This window comes from Acomys minous (genome assembly GCF_964271855.1).
Source record: "Acomys minous genome assembly, chromosome: 1".
NCBI classification, from domain to species: Eukaryota; Metazoa; Chordata; class Mammalia; order Rodentia; family Muridae; genus Acomys; species Acomys minous.
The window spans coordinates 10,136,829-10,160,432 of NC_140483.1; the positions used below are offsets into that span (position 1 = coordinate 10,136,829).

The window sequence follows — 23,604 nt, forward strand, 5'->3', positions numbered from 1 at the left end:
TAAATAAAAGAAGCTGATCTCCTATCAACTTACATGGCATGAAGAGGAATAAGGAGAACAAGAAGTTCTAAATAACAGTGATACAAGTAAAAATGTTTGTGCTGATTATTAGCCTGGTCTTTCAACCTGTTTTTAATACCAATCATTACTAACTATTTTGAACTGTCTAGAATCAGAAAAAGTACCAAGAAGGAAGGCAAGCACCATCACACTGGCGTCCAGTGCCATGAATTCATGTTCTCATTCGTGAATTCTTGTCTCAGAGAAAACCAACGGCTTCCAGACGTAAGATGCCACAGTTCTCTACTAGAAAGAACATTTTCCCTGAGCGGATTACATCACTACAAAATACTGTTCTCTGGCTTTCCAACGAATGAATGAATCATTCTAAGGAAGGCCTTCTGCTTTCTACAGCTCTATTTAATTCCCCAATAATATCCTAACTTACTTTTGAATAGTCTGTACTCTAAATGGAGAGTACATTTTTTTTTTCATTTAACAAGAACCTGAAGCTAAAAAGAAAACTGAATTCCATTATGTGGACAATTAATTTGACAGTATTTGTATGAATACGTCAAGAACAAAAACTAAACAAAAAACAAAACTAAATGTTAGAAAAGAAGAAAATTAATTTTTATAATCTAAGATCTTAATACAAAAGCAAATTCATTTCCATCTTTATGTATCTTTTTACAAAAAGAAACTTCTAGAACCTATGATTTGCAATTTATTCAGAGGGTTCACAAGCTGCTGGTGGGTCCTGTCAGTTCAGAGAAGGCAGGCACTACCAGGCAGTACAAAGTCAGCTACAAAGAATAGAAAAGCTTCGTAATGCTCTCTGCCTCAGAACCATTAGCCTTTCCCATTTCTAAGGACATGAACAATGGGAGAGTAATGCCATTTCATAACCCAAAATAAAGACGACATCCTGATTTCAATAGCTGGGTTAATTTCTTTCAAACCATCATGATCAAACCAGAGTATATCTTCCAGATATTCTAGAATTCTAACACTCCCATTCTCAAACAAATGACTTTCCCCATATCATAAAGAATGTGTGTCCAGGTAACAACTCAGAAATGATAGAGCTGAAAATATCACACAGCAGAAACATAGCATAGCACATCTTCCTGGCTTCAAGTAAGATTCATCTAAAAAAGGACATAAAAATAATCATGTTCCTTTTGCCTGAAATCTTAATAAATCTTTTTTTAATCCTAAGAAATGTTTAGACTTTTATAAAAATGAACAAACAGATGACCAATAGGCATAGGGAAAATTTATAAGTCCCATTCTCCTATTATCTCTAGAAATTAATATATATGCTATAGATCAGTATTCTATATATTTACTAAAAACATTTCATATACAACTGTATAAAACTCACTAAAAATGGCTTGTAACTTAAAAGCCAATTATAATATGTAAGTCAGAACCTATTTTTTTCTATAGAAAATGGTAAAAATTATGCTTCCCAAACTAACAAAATATAAATCAAATAGTAGTTAAAATGTGAATTTATAAGCAAGGTCTAGATTCTGGGACGCAGAAGAAACATTAACTTCATTTTCCCTCTGACTTTTGACTTACCATTTTCACTGAGCTAATCCTCAATCCTCATCTAGGTTTTAGCAGCTCCCCGTTAACAGGGTGGGGAGTTTGCTTGGTGAGGTCCCTGTTCCTTCATTAATCACTAAATATTTTGCTTCCAATTAAAACACACCCAGTATTTAGGCAAAACCAGCATCTAAATTAAGTCTGCAAGTCACGTGTAGACTATTGTCCAACACTCTCCCCTATTGCCCCGTGGCTTTATGGGAAGGCAGGAGGAACAGGAATAGTGAACGCTGACATGTAGCTCAAGGATGGGATCAGGTTTTAGAGCTTAAGTTCACACAGATCCCCCAGGGCAGGAGTGGCTATGGAGTCCTGACTGGCAGCGGACCATGGAAGAGGTAGTCATACATGCAGGCCACGTGGCTTTCAAGTGGGTCAGTATGTTTCATATATTAAAGAATTACCATTAATTCTCTTTAACCCTTTTTATCCTTAGTATCCTCCCTTTGCTTTCACACGTGTTTTACTATCTCCCTTAAAAGAGGACCGTATCTGTCTCGATTTGTTTCTTGCTTCCTGGCCTCTATAAGTATCAGTCTAACTTAAATACAGAAACCTAAAAATTCAAAGGTAGGATCCATATACAAGAGGGAGGGCATACAGTATTTGTCTTTGTGGGCCTATGCTAGTTCATGCTGTATATTTTCCAGTTTTGTCCATTTTTCTGAAAAATTTTAAATTTCATTTTTCTTCTGTGCTGAATGATAATTTCACTATACAGATGTGCCATATTTCCATTTTCTACCTACGAGCTGGCAGGCACCTAGGCTGGCCCTATTTTCTAACTACTGTGAACTGAGTAGCAATGAAAATGGATGTGCATGTATGTCCTGGTATACAGCCCTTTCAATAGAGGGCCAGGAGTGATACCATCGGGTCATACAGTAGCTCTAATGCTAGTTCCTTACAAACACTCCACACTGATTGCCACAGGGGCTACATCAGTTTATACCCACTGCCACCAACAGGAATAACGGTCCTTCATTTGCTGTTGTTTGTTATTTTGATAATAGCCATTCTGACTACAGTGAGATGAAATCTCATAGTAGTTTAAATTTTAATTTCCCTGATGGCTACTGATAATGAGCACTTTAAAAAGCTTACATGGCTTCTTTTGAGGACTCTCTGTTCATACTCATTCTGTTTTCACGTGTTTAGTTTTCTGAGTTCACTGTATATTCTAGGTAGTAATCTTCTGTGAGACGTATAGCTAAGATTTTTTCCCCCTCTTCTGTAGACTGCCTCTTTATTGGCAGTTTCAGTTACTTTTGTTGAGCAGAAACCTTTAATTCTGTGAGGTCCTATTTACCCACTACTGGCCTTGTTTCCTGAGCAACCAGAGTCCAATTAACAGAGTCCGTGTCTCTGTATGTATCTTGTGGAGTACTTTCTACATTTTCTTCTAAAATTTTCGGGGTTTGGGGTTTTATTTTGAGGTTGTTGATCCATTTTGAGTTGCTTGTGTCTAGCGTAGCAATTATGGCTCTGTTTTTTCCCTCCTACACGTAGGCATCCAGTTCTCCCAATATCGTATGATGAAATGTGGTCTTTTTCTCCAGTGTGTATTTTTTGGCATCTTTGTCAAAATTCAGGACACTGAAAGTTGCTCATACCTACCCTACTCCTGACCTATGTGTCTGTTTCAACGTTGCTTGTATTTCTATGATCCTGTAATAGTTTAAAATCCGTCAGTATTCTTTTATTTAGAGGTGCTTTGGCCTAGCCAGGGCGTTTTGTACTGCCATGTGAATTATGATTTTTGGTTTTTTATTCTGCAAAGAATGGTGTTGGAATTGTGATCAGGGTTACAATGAATCTGCAGGTTCTTTTGTTAAGACGGCCATTTTCACCATCCATGAGAACCAGAGGGTTTGCCTCTTACTAGTGTCTTTCTCAATTTCTTCAGTGTTTTCAAGTTTCCCCATAGAGGTCATCCTCTTCATTGGATACACTTATTCCAAGGGTAATGACCTTGTTTGTTGTTTGTTTTTGAAGCTATGGTGAATAAGGATGTGCCCCTAATTTCTTTCTCAGTATGTCTGTATAAAGGAAAGTTGGTTTGGTTTTTTTAATACTAATGTTGTATTTTGCTCCCTTTGCTTGCTGCTTATCAAGGCTAAGAGTTTTCTGGCGGTGTCTCACCACATACACAGCACAGAAGAGGGACCCTCAACTCACGAGGCTGAGGAGCATGTGCCAGTGGGAAAAGTGATGGAGGGATAAACCTGACTGGAACTAGTCTCCGCACAGACTAGGGATGCCAGTTCTCTAATTTTCTTCCCTAATCTTTTCTAATATCCAACCATGTTCCTTATGGAAATCATTTTCCTATTTGAATATGTCCTCTGAATACTGGCTGAATCTTACATCATAGTTTTAGGTTTTTGTTTCAAGTGCACATAAAGAAAACCTGATCATTTTAATAATATCACTTGAGCACCTATAAGAGTTTAAATGCACAGTAAAGAAAAATATACAGATGCCTGTTTATCATTGTGCTTTGCTTCATAGTTAGCATGTCTGAAATAACACAACATGAAGCTTAGGTACAAACTCTACTATACACTGGCAAATCGCTAAAAGTAAATAGAAAGTGCTTTGTCCACCAAAGACAGTATGTGAGGTCATAGATGTGCTAAGTTGATTGTAATAATCATTTTACATGTAAATCATATATCAAATTTCACACTGTATGTCTTTCATATACCTAATTTCTGACAATTACACTCAATAAATTTAGCATGGAAGAAAAGTATCTAGTCTTGGGAAATGCCAACCCTCCCCAAATGAATATAAACTCATCAAAGCCCTGATGTGAATTTGGTTTTTAAAGCTTAATAAATTCTAAAGCTCAAACTAGGACAGAAATGTGTAAGACTGTTCCTGTGACATTCTTGAGAGATGAGTAGCTTGGCAGAGGTAATCTATGGCATTAAAATGGACAACAATAAATACAACAACAAAACAGAAGAGAGTTCAAAATAAAATCAAGTAGCCACCATGGCTGCCTACTCAAGACCTGTGTAAGATCAAGCCAGCCAACATTCCAGCACGAGTGAGAAAGAGGCTCGCGGAGCCTCACCCCTAGAGAGAGCTACTGGCAGTTGGTAGCTGCTGGGGGAGGAAGAATCAGTTTCTTCCTGGGTACAGCTGCTGTAGATTACTCATGATTCAGTGGGTGGTCCTATACCCATGTGTGTATGGGCAGCTCTAGCTGGACTTAGTGGGTTATAAAGAAAAAAAAAAAAACAGAACAGAAAGTTGGAAAATGGACATGAGGAGATCTGGGAGAAGTTCAAAGGTTATAAGGTGGATGTGATTAAAATACATTGCATACATGTATGGCTTCTCAAAGAACAAATAAATAAAATAAAAATCTTAAATCCTTTGCCATTAATAAGGCTAAAAACAAGTGACAAGTGGACAAGTGACAAGTGTTTAAAATATAAGCATAATAAATGATGAGCTTTTATAAAACAGCCCTACACAATAGCCATATACAAAAGTCAAATAAAAAATAAATCAGACATTAGTGCAAGAATTGAAACCATGAAGCTACTAGAAGGAAACATAGGAGAAATACTTTAGAATACAGTGGTCAGTAAGGATATTTAGGGGTAGGATCAAAAGTGCTAGCAACAAAAGCAAAACCCAATCCAAGGGATAACAGCCAAGAAATAACAGAATGAAGGCAACCCACAGGTCGTACAAAACTCAAGCAACTCAACAGCAAAATAACAACGATGATACAATTAGAAATGGGTAAATGACATGGATAGATAAAATGCCCAGGAAGTGTACGAAGAACTGCTCAGCAGCAGTAATTGTCAGAAAATCAAAACCACAGCAAGACAAGTTAGTATTAAAGAGCAGCAGCAAGAACAAAAGACTGGCACGGATGTGGAGAAGCACTCTTGGTGTGGATATAAACTAAATTAGTACAAATTAGTACAGCTATCAGAGCAAAGAACACAGAATTCTTTACATCTCTAGAGAGAGAATTGATATAAGCCTGCATTCCCACTGCAGGAAACAGGACAAAGGAAATCTGTGTGTTGAAGAAATACACTCCTGTGTTGACTGTAATACTGGTCAAACTAGCCAAAATACGGGATTAAGCCTGGAGATCTATTGATGGATCAGCAAAGAAAATGTAGCAGGCACATACATAATGGAGTACTATTTGACTATTAAAAATGAGCTCTCATTTGCAATGATACAGATGAAACAGAAAGGACATAATGTTAAATGAATTAAGTCAGATACAGAAATTCAAAAACCATGTATTCTCACTCCTCTGTGGAAGTTAAAAAGTTTAGTCATAGTGGTTCATGTCTATAATCTCAGCACTTGGGAGGCGGATGGCAGATCTTCAATTTAAAATCTACATAGTGAGCTCCAGAGCAGCCTGAGCTAAACAGCTAGATCCTGTCTCAAAATGAATAAAAAACAACATTTACTTCATAAAGACAGAGAGGCTGGAAGAGCAGTTGGCAGAGGCTGGTGAAGGTGTGAGGACAGTGACAGGGGACTTGGAAGGGGGCTGCCGAGGATGCGACTATGGTGATGGGTTATGGAGAACGGAAGTTAATGGTCCAGAGGAGGTAAGAATGGACAGAAGGAATTAATGTTCCGCAGCACCATACAGTAACTACAGGTGACATTACTGTTTGTTTCATGTTGCTAGTGGAGAGGATGTTACTGTCCCCAACAGGAAGAAACAGTAAATGTCTGAGGAGATGAGCATGCCACTCATCCCTGTCTGATCATGACACAGTCATACATGTACTGAAATACCATGGTGTAACTTATACATATGTTTTGCTATGTATCAGTAAAAACTTACGATATTATCTTAAATTTTAAAAAATTATAATGGGCTGGGATTGTAGCACAGTTGGTAGAGCACTTGCCTAGCATGTGCAAGGTCCTGGGTTCAACCTCAAGTACCAAAAGAAAAAGAAGTTTAGAAATCCAGTGAAAATTTGCCAAAAGCAGTGAGCAGTTTTCTTTCTTTTTTTTTTTTAATATATTTTATTAACTGAGCAGGTAATTTTCAAAGTCATCCCTTTTAAAATGTCCATCTTGACTCAACTTAGAATACAAATCAGGGTGAACAGTGAAGGCTCTGGACACACAAGCCTGGTGCTGTGAATACAATCCACGCAGCCTCATAAAGACAGAGGGAGAGACCAATACCACAGTGTTGTCTTCATGCACACACACACACACACACACACACACACACACACACACACACTCTCTCTCTCTCTCTCTCTCTCTCTCTCTCTCTCTCTCTCTCTCTCTCTAACGACAATTTCTAACAAGTATGTGTATTCATAGGTGCTTTTCTTACCATGGCTAGAGTGAATCTGAAAACCAATTTCAAGAATAACTTGGCAACCGTGACCAAGATGAGTAAGGTTGCCTGTAGCATTATTCTCACAGCAAAAAAATATGAAAAACAACCTAAATATTCAATGATGGGAAATCTAGTGAAGTCTTGGTTGGAGTACTAGCAGAGTATGAAAGTGCCATGACGCTTTATAGAGGTTTGGAAAGTCACCATCATATGACTAAGTAGGCCAAAGAAGGTTACAGATGTGCATTATATAAAAACCAGGTAACATGTAATTAAAAGAAGAATTCCCAAGCATCTTCTGTGTGTGTTGAGTGACTGCTGAAGCACAAAAGCTTGATGGAGCCTCACTGGATGGCAGCACTCCCCACATGGCTCTGTGCAGTGAATGCAGTGTTCCATCTGAGCTCCTCAATAGCCAGGCACTCGATCTGGAGACTAACCACTTTTGCAGCGAGTATGACTCAGGAACTGAATTACTTTGATTATCTATGATTTAAGCTTAAAGTTAGCTGCATGTTGCTAGAAGCTCCATATTGTGTAGCAGATCCCTGAAGCTTTATCATCTGCGAGGTGGGGGATGAGTGGCCAGCTTTCACAGCAGGTTGATGGGCTTAACAAGGTGCATTACATCTATTTTCTTAAGCTGACGAGATTCTTTCTTCTGGGGAATTTATATGTGAAGGGTACAGAGGAAAATGATCTGTGTTCAAAAGATACTTCTGATTTCCTTTTTGCTAAAGAAATGCAGGAATGGCAGGCATCTAGGAACTTTAATTTTATTTGTCCCTCTGATTAACACCACCACACTGTTTTGGTTACTGTACCCTTGTAGCATGTTTTGAAATCATGAACTATTGAGTCTTTTTGCCCTGTTTCAGAATTTTGTTTTAGCCATGTGGAGTCAGTGTGTATCTATGTCTATCTCTCTGTCTCTTTCTCTTTCTCTAGGGTTTTGTTCTGTGACCTGGGTAATTTCCACAGGCCCCAGGCTGTTCTCCAAATCACAAGTCTGAGTCAGGCCTGTACTCTAAGCTGCTTTGGAGGCTGAGGCAGGAAAAGTATCAGTTGAAGCCCTGCCTGGCCTACAGAATGAATTCAGGTCTCACCTGGACAACTTAATAAAATGCTGTCTCTCTCTGTCTCTGTCGTGTGTTTCTGCCCCTCCCCTGTCTGTCGGTCTGTCTCCAATGTAAAGGGAACTTGCAGTGTAATTCAGTGCTAGAGGGCATGCTCAGCAAGCTGGAAACCTAGACTCGACCCCAGCACTGTGAAAAATAAGATGAAATAAATACTCACAGTAGGTGCTCAATATATTATTAGTCAAATGAAAAGGTTAAAGATCACTCAAGTGTCCATTTCCTTTTGATTAAAAACGGCTCTGTAACAAGGACATTTGGTAACTGTTTATTGAAATTCCTACTTATGGCCAGCTTCTCTCTACAGCAGGATCTCATAGAAAGAACATTTACTCTGTATTAAAAAACCAATATTCAGTATGCTTTGTCATATCCCATGACACAAAGTGATCCCACTTCAGGCGACACTAAAAAGCCTATTCTCCACTAGTTCTGGTGACTCTGGCACAGTTACTGTATGCTTCGCTTTCTTTCCTCAAAGTGTGCCAACAGGAAACAACTGTTAGGTAAGCTATGAGCCACATTGCAGTACTCAAAGTATGTCCAAATATTCTGACACATGCTCTATGCATGCATGTACTGTTTTATTTTACTTTTTGCCCACATACTTTGGGTGTCATAATAAGTCCCAGGCTAGCCTGTGCTGGAGTGTGATTTCGTGTCAAAAACAAGGTGCAGCAAGGCAGCAGGAAGTAGACCTTAAGGGCCTTAGAACTTATATAGGAATTTTAGATTTTAAAAACATTTAGAGAGTATGTGTGTATGTGTGTGTGTGTACTCACTGACACATGTCTGTGCCATGGCATATGTGTAGAGGTGAGAGGACAGTGTGCAGGAGGCGGTGTTCTCCTTTCATCATGTGAATTCTTGGGGTCACACCTAGCTATTCAGGCTTAGAAGCAAGCACTTGGACCTGCTGAGCCTTCTCACTGGCCCAGAATTATTGCTTTTAAGTTAAGGTACAAAAACAAACTAACAAACCACTGTGGGTTATAAGAAGAAAGATGTGAGAATATATATTGAAGCTCACTAAGACTATTCTTGAAGACTAATTAGAAGAAGACAAGTGTCAAAGGAGAAAGGTTAGCGACCGCGGCCATGGCCTGGCCTGGGACAGTGGGGACGGGATGGAGTCATGCCCCTCCTTCTGCATTCCATGTTTCTCACCACAAATCTGTTGTCCCTCACACCTAAACTCATACAACAACCTTCTCCACTATTCGTTCTCCACTTCCTCCAGCGCCCTACAGATGTATGTGTGGCCACGATGCCACTGAGTCAGTGCTAAGGTCCCAGTCACCTGCATCTTCCCCAAACCACTGAGCACTTTCCTAGTCTATCTGACCTCTGCTCATCACCCCTTGCCTGCATCAAATCCTCTCCTTTGGCTTCTGAAATGTTTCCAGCACCTGCTGTTCCTCTCTCTGCTACTCCTTTCCACCTGCCTTCCCAGGAGCCTCCACAAGACCCCAGAACTTCAGTCTCTCTCGAAGGTTGTATCTTCTGTAGCCAGGTCACAACACGATATACACAACCCTACAGGCTGAAACCACGCTTCTGCTGGGAACTCCCAAATTAGGAGCCCTGACTCCTGATGCCACAGCAAGCGTTGGGCCTCCATCTACTGTGCAACTTCACCCGCTCACGTGGAAAAACCACAGACATATCAGATATGGCCTTCGTTCTCTCTCAACACACACGCCTGCCAAGCCAAAGGCATCCTAAACTGCCTCTCTCCAGCTTCAACCTCTAGCACCAGACGCTATCCTTACTATCTTCTCCCCTCACGTCCTGCTAAGGCTGTGTTCAAGTTCACGTACCTTTTTGTGTGGATTACTGAACACCCTCTCAATCAATTTCCGGGCTTCCCAACTCTCCTCACTATGGCCACAATACATTACAGGCCTTTACCAAATTCTGTAAATTGGATCAAACGCAAATCTGACAACTCCATTCCTTGCTTAAAGCCTCTCAGAGGCAACAGAGAATCTCACAGGGGGTATTCATGATCAAACACCGTTGCCAGCGCTATCGCCTCACCTCGCCCCTCGTGCCTTCACATCCCCCTCTCCAGTCACTCAGCTTTTATTGGTTCTTTACACACCAGAGCTTTTCAGACCTGCTTCCTCCGCCCGCGCATGCTTTCTCTCACTCTTCTAGCGTCTACTTCACAGGGAGGCCTAAGTATCTGATACTTTAGGAAAGTGCTTCATAAGGGCTGGAGAGATGGCTTAAGGGTTAAAGGCACTTGCTGCTCTTCCAGAGAATCTGAGTTTGGTTCCCACTTCACGTTGCTCACAAGGGCCTGTAACCCCAGCTCCAGGGGACCTGACACCCTCACTCACGTGTACACATACAGACAGATGTTATCAGTAAGTCACAGGTCCTACAGGGCAGAAACTTCCAACATTAAGTGGCATGTAGCACCAATGACTGATGCAGACTAGCCACTCCTACGCTGATATTTTCAAACATTATTTTTCAGACAGAACCAAGCTGGCCTTGACTGTGAGGCCGAATCTTTCTAGCACCCTGTGATAGCTTCTACATTTTGAAAGCGAGAGGATTTTTTTGGTTACTAGGTCTTATATTACCATACCGCTATAGCACAGAGTAACAAAGCTATGTTACAAAGCCAATTCCATATTAAGGTAGCACGAAGGGGCATATAATAAATCCTAAAGAAATAAGCAGCATCTAATAACTCGGCCTTAGGATTTATACTGCCAAAGAACGGCTTGTTAACACTGTTTGACAGTAATACAGGTGGAATGTTTCTCACCTCAATAAACGCCAATTAACTTTTCTTGGCCGTGTTGCTGTAATTTTAGTTCATACCCTTGGATTCTCCTCACTTCCTACGAGGTTACTTTTCTTATTTGGGAGTTTACTCACCACCTTAAACGCCCTTCATTTGCCAAGCAGGTATTTATTCCATAAACTTGAATGACAGAAAAGTGATGCAGGAAGTGCGTAGGGATGCTAAACACTTCGGGAAGGGGCAGAGCAAACGCCACAGCCCTAGGGATGAAGAGGGGTGAGAGTTGGGGACCAGCACTGGATGGAGAGGACTGACAGCAGGCAGGGACTGCAGCGGAGGATGGGATGCCGGCCGGAGCAGGTGGTGCGCGTGCCGAGGGAGAAGGCTTGAAGCTGGAACTAGGAAGGAGGGGGTGGGGTGCGATGACCGACAGGCGACAGGACGCTAGACGCAGAAGGCAGAGGGTGAGAGAGACAGGACGCTGAGGGGAGGTTTTCAGCCAGGTCGCCGGGATACTTACTCGGGTCCTTTCTCAGGGCTCCGGGGGTCTCCTCCCGCAGCTGAGGGAACAGGAAGTCGCGCGCGGACTGAAGGTCCTGGAAGGAGCAGAACTGGACGATGGAGCAGGCCATGGCTGCAGGGACCCCGCCTCGCGGGGCTCGCGTTCCCTAGCCACACCCGGCCCACTCTACTCTGCGGCTGACAGCACCGAGCCCCGAAAGCTTCAGCCACCCAGGGGGCGGGGACGCAGGACCGGAAGCTGTCAGCAGGCCCCGAGGGGCGGTCTCGGGTGCTGCGCGTGCGCAGGCCGCCCCGAAGCTGCGCGTGCGCAGGGCGACCGGGGCGCCGAGGGAAGGCGCTGCCCCAAGGCACGTGACCCGCGCCCCTTGTGACGGGTTGTCAGACGTGGCGCCTGGCGTCGCTCTTCGGTCCCCCGCCTTGCGCGAGCCTGTCCGTCATCTGGCCTTCCTCCAAAGGTGATCTAATTGGACTTTGCCGAGGCCATTGAGTCACCTAACCAGTCTTGTTGCGCTTCTACGGATATGACCTAGATAGTTCACAGATAATGCTGTTTTAAGCTGTGGGGACAGGTACGCGTGAAAATATAGGTGTTTGTACCCCCGCCCAAAAAAATAGTCTGCCCTGCCAATGTCTGTAACCCTCTTTCCTACCGCAGAAGCCCGAGGCAGGTGGATTTCTGGGTGTTGAGGCCACTAAGCAGCAAGCAGTGTGAGAGAGACAGTGTCTCAACAAGGCTCTGGGAAAGCAGCTCCATAGGGGCTCGTGTTAAAAACTCCTATACATTGCCACGGTACCGTGAAAACCCAGTGTATTAATATGACCTGGCTGTATTAGATCGTGTGTTTTAATCATCCGTTTGCTTTTCATTCGTTCGTCCATTCCACCGCCCAACAAATATTTGTTAATGTTTTCTGTGCCAGCCACGCTCTAGGCACAGAGCTTCAAAATGAAAAAGGAAATGTTCCCACGGAACTAAAAAGCGAGTGACTGGCACGGGCCAGCCAAGTACTCAGCTAACTAAAATTGAGAGAATGGTAGGCCCGGGTGGGGAAAAAAAGTACAACAGGGGAGGCTGACCCAATACTGGAGGACTGGGGGGTCTGTTTAACCCCTTATATACCTGGTCTCCAGCGTGGGATCTGGCACAGAGTTGAGTCCTTAATACGTACTTGCTGAAATGTCCACATATAAATTAAATAGACCAGCCTGATTATTTCACTCGGATTTGAAAGTACATTTCCATAGCTTGCTTAATTGGACTGTCACAAATGTCTTCAAAGAGTCTTGATTCTTTGAGATAAAGGCTAGCTATGTAGCCCAGGTTAGCCTCAAACTTTCAGTTCCCCTCAATGTCCAAGTACTGTGATAACATGTGTATCCACACCATGGCTGTGTTAGAAAGTATGTCTTATCCCAAATTTGTTGTTTGGTGTGTGTGTGTGTGTGTGTGTGTGTGTGAGAGAGAGAGAGAGAGAGAGAGAGAGAGAGAGAGAGAGAGAGAGAGAGAGAGAGGGTTTCTCTGTGTAACAGAACCTTGACCTGGACTGGCTTTGGAGACCAGGCTGGCCTCTAACTCACAGAGATCCACCTGCTCTGCCTCCTCCGTGCTGGGATTAAAGGCGTGTGCTACTCTGCCTGCCTCTTATCCCAATTTGTTAAGTGAAGAAACTGTTCTAAATGTCCCTGAGGAGGTTCTTGAAGCACATGTTATTTTCTAAGGTGTGTAGAAGCAAAAGGGACATTATGTTAGCATTTGCACAAATGCCTGTAGGCACTCATTTTCCAAAGGAAACCGAGGTGCAATCCACTCTTTATTAGGCAGACAGTATTACAGGAATAATTTCAAGACCAATAGATAGGGCATGGAGTGTTGCTTTCTGTCAGGCCTGTTGTACACTTAGTTCCAACAATGATGCAAATTGTCACTGAGTGCCCTGGTTCTTGCTCTTAATTCCTGCTTCTAAACGGAAACAGTTTTTAGACTATGAGGCTGCAGACATTAGTTTTTCACCTATAAGATATGTGTTGGATTAGATTTACTATGAGGTCATTTCAAGGATCGGGGGCCTCTCTAGTTCTGTAAGCACAAACTGGAGAAAAGGCAGTTGCCTGCCAGAGCAGTCCTTCCAGGGACCGCCTTTTAAAAGGACACTGGGCTGGAGGGATGGCTCAGCATCTAAGAGTTCTTGATGCTCGTGCAGAGGACTCAGGTTGGGTTGTCAGCACCCTCTTGGTGGCTCACAGCCATCTGTAGTTTCAATTCCAGGGGATCCCACACCCTGTTGCTGAGCTCTTTAGAGACATGTATGTGATATACGTACATACATGTAGATAAAATACTCATACACTTTGAATAAAAAATAAATGAATTGTTCTTTTTGAAAGCCTGCAATCGCTCGGTTGATGTTCTGAAAATAATCCAGCTCTGATAAGGTCTTTCCTAAATCTCAGCAACTGTGCCAAACTAGAATAAAATTTAAATTTACATCTGTAGCTTTACTGCTGAATACAGAGCATTTGACACTTCATGGAAAAACACAATGTTTGAAAAGCGTTCAAGTTCCTCTCCGGGTAAATGCATTTTGTGGAAGTAGCTGGCTTTTGTTCTGTCCTGAGGCATTTATATATCTCTCTGTGGCACTCGCTGAATTTCATTACGAGTTGGCTCAGCCTCAGAAGTGAAGTTCTCTGACTTCCTTCCAAGCTGTGTTGAAAAGCTTCATTCATGACTGTTGTGAGGAACTTCAGGTACCCTTCACAGGAGTTACAACAGGCTCAGGCGCTGAGCGGGTTCCCTGCTTGCAGTTCTGCCACCACGGTTGCTGTGGAGTGTCAAAGGACTGTGGTAGAGAATGCCACTAACTGCACAGTGTGGAGAAAGTGCACTGTGGGAAATGGGTGGCCTCAGATACCCCCCCTGCCACCACCACCCCACACACATGCAGGTCTGAGACTGAGAGGCAGGAACACAACAACAAAACAACAACAACACCGCAAAGCAGTTATCTGACTGACTCACATAAAAATAAGCTGGTGGCAGGGACTACTGTACCCATTCTCCACGCCCATCCCCAGGAGTAACAATTGGGGCTGTTGTCCCACGCTTGCATAACAACATCTGATTTCTTACAAGAGGTGACAAATGGCTCTTCACAGGTTTCAAGCTCTGCTATTTGGAACTTCCTGTTATTATGGCAGACTCTAATCTTGACAAGATATGACCTAAATAAAGAGAACATTTCCCCCCATGAATCTTAGCTTAACCAAAGCATTTTTATTACACAGATTTTCTTCCTCTAGCATAATTCAGAAAAGATTAGGTGAATTACTTGGATGTTTTCAACTGTTTAAGTAATTTTGGTTTCATCAGAACATGAAACTAAGTCCCAGGTAGCCAAGTCTTTCTTATTTTCTTATTTTTGGTTGAACCAAAATAGATCTATAAAATATTCTGTGGATTAAAGGATTTCCCCTAGTGTTTGGTGGCAGGATGGTTAAGTTCTAACCAACATTTTTCACAATGAGACATAAAGGGCAGGAAAGAAGAAGGAGAAAAGTCAGAAAGTAGTTGTACCTAAACATCGGACAAAAATAACCTTTGTATTGCGGTTTGTGAGTGGAGGCAGCTAAGTGCGGCACCTGTATTTGTGCCACGTTTTCATTCATTCATCTATTTAAAGGACATTTAGGTTGTTTCCTCCATTCCCTGGTTATTATGAATAGGGCAGCAATGAACATTGCTAAGCAAGTATCTTAGCTTTTTCACTTGGGTTATTTGCTTCCTAAACTTTTTTTCTTAGTTCTTTGTATATTCTGGATATAAATCTTCTGTCAGATGAATATCTGGAAATATTCTCTCCCATTCTATGAGTTTCTTCTTCACTTGGTTGATTGTTTCCTTAGCTTTATAGGAACATTTTAGTTTTATAAGGTCCCAGTTATCAGTTGTTGGCCTTAATTCTTTGCCAGGTGGATTCCTGCTCAGGAAGTCCTACACACACACACACACACACACACACACACACACACACACACACACACACACACACACACGTCCTGTAGGTTCTGCCCGTCCGTGCTTTCTTCTGGTAGTTTTGGAGTTTTGGGTTTCAGACTGAGGCCTTTCATCCACTTGGACCTAACCTCTGTAAGAGTGATAGATGTGGATCTAATTTTATTCTTCTGAGTGTGGACATCCATGTCCCCAGCACCATTCGTTGGAGATGCTGTGCTTTGTTCAGCATGTTTTTTGACTCCTCGTCAAATACCAGATGGCTGTAATAATCGTGAGCTCGTGTCTTCCACTTTGTTCCGTTGGGCTCCCTGTCTCTGTGCCATATTGTTTTTATTACTATAGCTCTCTAACAAACCCTGAAGTCAGGAATAGCAGTCTCTTCAGTATTATTCTTTCTGCTCACTATTGCTTTAGGTATCTGGAGTATTTTCTGGGAACCCAGACTAACATGCACATACCCGCACATAGACACATACATGTAATTAAAATAAATTAGAATAAATCTTCAAAAGCAATTTAAAAAAGAAAAGCTGAGCATGGTAGTGCATAATCTCTGCACTCATCAAGCAGAGGCAAGTGGGTTTCTGTGAATTCTGGGGCTAGCCTGGTCTGCATGGCAAGTTCCAAGCTAGCCAGGACTAAAATACAGCATGATCCTGTCAAAACAAAAGCAAAAAAAGCAAACAAACAACCCAAGGGCACCTAGCAGCGCAGGGAAACTTTGTCAGATTAAAAAACAAAACAGTGAGCTGGGGCTTGTCAGCTGATCTTAGCTGGTTTATGAGGTAGGATGGAACAGAGGACCAAGCATGACCTAAAACTAGGGACACGACAGCAGCTTGTGTGAGCAAGGAGAAGCAGTGTGTGTGTGTGTGTGACGTGTGATGCTGTGGGTGGGGTGAGCCCAGCATGGTGGCCTCCTTTCCTCCAGACATTCAGGACTGAGGAAGATAGCTTAGTTTGCTTAAAGGTAAGAACTGTCTCCTAATTCCCCCCCCCCCCAATTTTCTTCATTAAAGCCATTTTTTACATCTTGATTGCAGTCTGACTGTATTAGGAGACCAGAGTTTGCAGGACAGGGCAAGTGGTACTGGACTCCTTGGCCCCAGGAGTCTCTGATCCACTTATGATCAAGATTTATGTTGAATGTGTTCCTCCTTGCTAAGACTTTCAGTTAAATTGATTCCAAAGCTGAAAACGTTGTCCTTAATGTGTTCCCACCTCAGTCTTGTAATTGTTCCTTACATTGACTGACATCCAGTGACATCCAGGTTTTGTCCTTTCAGTCTCTTTCCAATGTCAACAACTGTCTTGACAGTAGCCACTGAGGTGTCTTTTTGACTGCTGACTGCTAACTATATTCCCTGGCTCATTTTCCGGTCTTACTTGTGCCCAAACCGAAAAGGCCCTGGAAGACTTACACATCAGGTTTCAGATCAACACAAGGTAGGAACTTTCTAAAGTAATTTCTGACCATCTGTTAAGCCTTTGTTTTTTCACTTAAAATATCATGAAACCTTTGAAAAGCCAGCTGAAATATTATCCCCTTTTGTCTGATTACCCGGACAAAATGACTTGGATCTCTGTAACTTTAAAATCTGTTTGTCTTTCAGAATGTAACAGCTTGTCTTTTTGGGTTGTCTTCATTTCTGTCTCCCCCACTAGATGGTGATGTTCTCATGGGCAGGCGGGATGGACTCTTTGCCTCTGAGAAAGCAGCCATCCGGTTACACACTGACAAAAGAGGACAAAACAAAACTACTTACGCACTGGGCCTTCTCTCTCTCTCTCTCTCTCTCTCTCTCTCTCTCTCTCTCTCTCTCTCTATCTATCTATCTCTATCTCACACACACACACACACACACACACACACACACACACACACACACACACACACCCCGCTCTTGGGACAGGGCAGTCAGACAGAGAATCCTCTCAATCTGACAACTGTTTACCAGGCCTGGGGCTGCAGCTCCCTTGGTAGAGTGCTTGAAACCCTGAAAGCCAGCGTGGTGAGAATGCGCCTGCCATCTCAGCACTCTGAAGTTGGAGTCAAGAGGATCAGAAGCCAATTCCATCCTTGGCTACATACTGGATTTGAGATCAGTGTAGAATATTTTTTTTTCCTAAAAGCAATCAATACCTTACAAATTTGAGGCAAGAGTTAATTGAAAACAATTCTAGGTGCTGGTGAGATGACTTGGTGAGTAAAGAGGCTTGCTACTGAGTCTTATGACTTGAATCCACAGGATCCACATGGTACAAAGAGGGGGGCGGGGAGTGAAGGAAGAAGAGTAAGGTTGAAGGAGAAGGCCAAGGGACAAATTACAGCCTTCAAAATCACCTCACCCCACATCATGTCCTGCACCCTATATTCAGATCCCATTTCCTACAGTTAACACAACCTCCAAGTGCCCCCATCAGCTGGGGACCAAGCTTTTAACACAGGAGCCTTTGGGAACATGCCAAATACAAACTCTAACTGGTTCCTTAAGGTCAGAAATTTAAGCTTAAATCACAGCACAGGTTAGTAGTTGCTATGACTTCTATCTTAAATGTCCCCAACACAGCAGTGTCCAAAGGTTGGTATTTGAGAGATGATTGGGTCCTGAGGGCTCTGACATCATAAACCGTCTAACTCATTGATGGTTTAATAACTTAATGGGAGCGGTGGAAACAATGGAAGTTGTGGCCCAGTTGAGGGAAGTGGGTCTTTGAAGCATGGCCTCAAATATGTTTTGCCAGTAGCTGTGAGGTGTATGCCACTACTCTTGGCTTATGTGTTTTCTTTCTTTCTTCTCTTCTTCCTCCCCACCCCTGATTTACAAGATAGAAATTCTATGTATGTAGGCCTGGCTGTCCTGGACCTCACTGCCTGCCGCTGCCTCCACCACCATCACCTGGCAATGTTTCCTTAACACATATCTTTCATCAGTGTCTTCAGTAACTTTTAACTGCACTTGGCCTTTATTTTAATGTAAAATTGATCCTGCTCTGAACAGCATTTAATTCCTAGTCCCCTCACTAAGCTTTATTCTTAGCACAAAATAGTTGTGAATGACTTGTCTACCTGCTATTGAAAGGGAAATTGTAACTGTTGTAGTCCAAGAATCAGTGCTCAGGGTGCTATGTGTAACGGTGTTAATGTTTAAAGTTACTTTCATCTGTGAGGACACAGAAAGAATTCAGATGTCCTGTGCAGAGATGAACCATTCACTTTCCACTGTTTGAAGCCTTAGTGTTGCATGCTAGTACCTGGTTGGACCCCACCCAGCAGTTGCTGCACCTGTTAGCGTTCTGTTTTATTTGTCTACTCTGCTCCTTCTGTCCCACTTCATCTTTGCACACTAATTATATGCTTTATATTTACCTGACATTGTGCAATATGCAGGCTTAGCAAAGCTTAGCCGTTCTAGCTAAGCCAAAGTCCCTGGAATAAACTTTCCCCTTGGAGAACAATAGTTTTGTGGGTTATGATCGTAAGTTCCACAGACTAGCAAAATCTAGTCAGAGATTTTTTTTCAAAGAAATTAAATTTCAAAAGTGCTGAGATGTTAAGTAATAAATAAAATAAAAGGATTAATAATTCATTAATGTATTAATAAATATTTCAGGACTAAATGGAGCCCTGATAAATACACATTAATATCTTAGTAAGTGAAATTCTTTGAATGTTTTCTATATTTCAATTTAATGTTTTTAGAATTGACCATGGATCTATAGATAAGAGGCTTAACAAAAGTCACTTATAAATATGAAAAGGGAACTTGAAGAAGTTTTAATAAATGAACATATTCATAGTGTAAGACATTTAAAGGCAAAGATAGCTATCAATCACATCCTAAACACGAGTGCATTTTACTAACTAGGATTCTTCTCCCTTGAGATTTGCTAAGAAACATTCAGATGCTCAATAAAAGAATCAGTGCTATTTCAATGAAGTTGAAATTTCTCATTATGTATTTCTGAAATGCCCTAAAATGAATGCTTTTAACTCACTTTAATTTTATAATTTCAATATTAGCTGCAACCTTTAAGACTTTGTGTGTGTGTCCCTGTTTATTTATTTATTTATTATTTACTTACTTATTTATTGGTATTTTAGATTTTTAAAACATTTATTCATTGTGTGTATGTGTGTGCAAACATGTGCCATGGTTTGCATGGAGGTAAAAAGGACACCTTGTGGGATTTGCTTCTCTCCAGCCACCATGTGGATCCAGAGATGGCTTGGTCCAAGCGCCTTTACCCTCTGGCCTATCTTGCTGGCTATTTTGTTTTGTTTGATAAAGGATCTCCCTATGCAGCCTAGGCTGGCCTTGAACTCACAATTCTCCTGCCCAAGCCACCCCAGTGCTGGGATCATAGCTGTGCACTGGCACCTGGCAACAGTGCATTTTGCCTGTATTGTACCAAATAAAGAATTTATTGGCACAGTGGCCAGAGGCCACACCTTGCTCAGTTTCTGTCCTTGTGACATTGCAAAGATGCTCACAGACATGAGCACCTCTAACCATCTGCCTCTTATGTGCACCACAGAAGATGACCACAGAAAACACCACTTTGTATAGTATTTTTGTCATTTTTATGCCAATAATGCTGTCTTTTCCTTACACTGTAGATGTCAATGTAGATGTAGTGCCAGTTGTGTGGACCAGAAACAACTCTACACATTGCTAAATACCCCTCCAGAGCACAAGGTCACCTCCTAAGGGCCACCAGCTCTACAGTAATGTTTGCTAGAAGAATCTTGAATTTAAAAGACCTAAAGAATCCATAATTTATTTATTAATTTAAGTACTAACTAATTCATTTATTCTTAATTTATTCATCCATTTATTTCAATTTTGTTCAAGCATCAGTCACAGATCACTCATTCATTCACCACACCTTCAAAATGCTCTTTGGGCCATTTGTGGTTGTGCACACCTTTAATCCAGCGCTTGGGAGGCAGAGGCAGGGGGATCTCTGTGAACTTGAAGCCAGTCTGATCTACATAGTGAGTTCCAAGGGTACAAAGAGGAATACTATCTCAAAAAAAAAAAAAGAAAGAAAGAAAGAAAGAGAAAAAAGAAAAGAAAGAAAGAAAAGAGAGACAAAAGAAAAGCTCTTTGGCTTTAGGATCTCATGAACTCACACATACTCATCCACCTACACACATGTTCACATATATACACACATAAATAAATAAATTTGTCCTGCTTTTTCATTTCTGGCTTTATTTTGGTTTTGTCACCTTAACAGAAGCTAGCTATCTAGAAAGAGGAACCAGAATTTATTTAGAAAATGCTTCCATCCAGATTGTCTGTAGGCAAGTCTCTGCTGCATTTTCTTGATTAATGATTGATGTGATTGCGCCCAGCCCATGGTTGTATAAGAAAGCAGGTGGGCCAGCCATGCAGGGGAGCCAGAAAGCAGCACGCCTGCATGCATGGTCTCAGCCTTGAGTTCCAGCCCTGACTTCCCTCGGTGATGGGCAGTTACTTGGAAACAGAAGATGAAATTAAACCCTTTCCTCCTCAGCAGAAGACAATCTACAAAAAATAAAAATTTTTTTAAAGCTCAATGAAGTTTGCAGTGTCATCAAGACAGAATTTTTTTTTTGATATGGCCCTGAACATACTTTCATTCTGTATAATGTATTTACGCAAAGTGTTATCAGCATTGTTGATTATAAAACCAAATCTAGCTAACACTGAAGAATATTGACGTGAGGGCTGGAGAGAGAGTCTAGTTGGTAAAATGCTTACTATGTAAGCAGAAGGATCTGAGTTCAATACCCAGATCCCGTGTTACAAAGTTGGACATGGTGACATTTATTTGTAATCGCAGTGCCAGGGAGGCAGAGATAGGCAGATGCCCAGGGCTCCCTGGCCGGCTTAGCATACCTGGTGAGTTCCAGGCTAGTGAGAGCCCTATGTGGTGGTTTAAAGGAGAACTATCCCCCCAAGCTCAGCATCTGAACACTGTCCTCAGTTGGTGGTGCTCTTTGGAAGGCTATGGGGAAATGTGGCCTTGCTGGAGGAAGTGTGGCATTGCGGGAGGGCTCTGAGACTCCATAAACACCCACATTCATTCATTACTATGTGAACTTGCTCTCATCTTTAATAAATGGTAAAATTACATGCCTATCAAAGAATTGTTTCAAATTAAGCTTTTAATTTATTTTTTGAGAATTTTCTACATGAGTACTGTATTTATATTATTTCTGCCCTGCCTCTCCAACTCCTCCTGTATCCACCCTGACTCCCTCTCAAGTTTATGAATTCTTTTTCTACAGTTACTATTGTTACACACACACACACACACACACACACACACACATGCATGCACACATGCATACACCCTATTTAGTCTTGCTGTTATGCATATGTGTTTAGGACTGGCCACTTGGGACTGGATAACTCTCAGAAGGTTCATGCTTGGAGAAATTGATTCTCCCTATTTCAACACGCATTGACTTGACTGCCTGTGGCTCTTCATCTAGGGGTGGGGTCTTGTGAGATTTCTTATTGGCATGTTGATTGGTGTTGTCACTATGCAGGTCTTGTTTAGGTGACCTGCATGGTGCAGCACCATGTCATAGCTAGAAGACAGTATATCACAGGAGACATTTTGATTTTTTATCTTTATAATCATCCTGTCTCATCTTCCACAATGTTCCCTGAGCCTTAGGTGTTGGGGTTGCATTGTTCAAGTACTAATTGGCACCCTGCAGTCGCTTAGTCTCTGCATTTTGACCAGTTGGATAACTCTGTAGTAGCGCCAAATAAATTTCTCTATGAGTTATTATCAGTAGATGTTTGATTAGTATACCTATTTTATATAGCTGCATACCAGGATTGTGTATGATTTTTTTAGACAAAAGGGGATTGCAAGAAGTAACATTTAATAAGCTCTGGTCTGAACACAGGCCACCTTACAAAAGCACATGCTAGCAAGTGTATATCCAGAAAGGCTTATCTCCCTAAGGTCTGGTCGCCATTAAGGCATACTTTGGCTGTTATATTCTGCATGTGTCCATCAACATCCTAACTATGCTTAATTTGCAACCACAGCTTCTGGGAATACAGCTATGATAGCCTTCAAGCCTTCTCCTTCCTTCATAGATCATTGTGAGGACAGTAAGTCTTGTTCCTCTGTGCATCATGGCCTGTGTTGACAATTTACATGTCTTTTAAAACTTAAAATTCGAATATCCTTTGCTCTGTTTCTGACCTGGTCCAGGCCTGAACTAGTATTCAGATAACTCAGCTGTGTCTTCCATATTGAAACATTCCCTACTGGGTAGAGGAGGGCGGAAGGAGGAGGGAGAAGGGAGGAGGGAGGAGGGAGGAGGGAGGCATGAAACGAACCCTACAAATCCTGCAGAGTGTAGACTTGCTAGGTTCCCAAGGCCCCTCCCCAAGGCAATAGAGGCAGCAAACAGTTGAATTTAACACCAACTGAGGCAGAGTTGCCTGAAGGGTGTGCTCCAAGCTGTCCAGCTGCTTGCAGGTTGGCAGAGAGCTGCAGGGATACAGCTTCCATGATTTGTCACCTTGCTGCATGGCCTTTTCAGGGATGCAGCTGTGAAGCACTTCACCTAAGCTCCCATAAGTAACTCATTAGTTCACCAGGTTTGACTTTGCTAGAATCATTCCTTGACCTGTCATCATTGCCCTATCTGTGACAAAGAGACATCTGTGCTGTCTCTTCCCAGGCAAGTCCCATACGGCATCAGTTATAAGGATCATTTCCCTAAAGATGGTTTCCCTGATACTACCCAGGTGTGTATTCACGGTTACCATGGCAGTTCAGAGAACACCTTAGGTCTCTCTAGGGCAACGTTTATTCCCTCACTTACACAGTCTTTGATTCCTGTAGTATGAGGACTCAAATGAGCACCAAAGGAGCTAGAAATGAGGATTCTCTCATCTTTGGTGCTGCACTTTAGTACATGGTACATAGTCAGTAAACGTTTTAGGACTAAAAGAATTTTGATGAACTCCGTTAGTGAGGCTGAGCTCTCCTTTCCTCTTATCGGTTGGCCTGATGTATTTTGATGCTAATTAATAAAAATACCATCACACCTGGGCAGGGTAAATGAGATAGATGTGGCTAAGGTCCCTGGGCTTGGAAAGACAGAGAGAATCTTGGGAGAAAGGAGACAAGAGCAGAAGAGAGAAGTAGAAGGCTGCCATGGGTTAGA

General features: G+C 42.1%; 1 protein-coding gene and 1 long non-coding RNA gene across 4 annotated transcripts in view; one reads left to right on the forward strand and one right to left on the reverse strand.

The window, feature by feature from the left end:
* RAB3GAP2 (RAB3 GTPase activating non-catalytic protein subunit 2) overlaps positions 1-11,653 on the reverse strand; it is an 88,711-nt gene extending 77,058 nt beyond the window's left edge. For both annotated transcript variants that reach the window (XM_084785222.1, XM_084785221.1), the window contains exon 1: positions 11,397-11,653. In XM_084785222.1, the coding sequence (XP_084641348.1) occupies positions 11,397-11,508 (112 nt within the window). In that variant the 5' untranslated portion in view covers positions 11,509-11,653. The remainder of the gene's footprint in view (positions 1-11,396) is intronic.
* Positions 11,654-11,733: 80 nt separating this feature from the next.
* The window catches only part of LOC311599403, a 35,542-nt gene continuing 23,671 nt past the window's right edge, over positions 11,734-23,604 (forward strand). Inside the window, exons 1-2 of one of the 2 annotated variants that reach the window (XR_014779880.1) lie at positions 11,734-11,853; positions 16,700-16,859. This is a non-coding gene — a long non-coding RNA (uncharacterized lncRNA). Of the gene's footprint in view, positions 11,968-16,699; positions 16,860-23,604 lie in introns of both variants that reach the window. The other variant, XR_014779881.1, reaches the window with a different exon arrangement.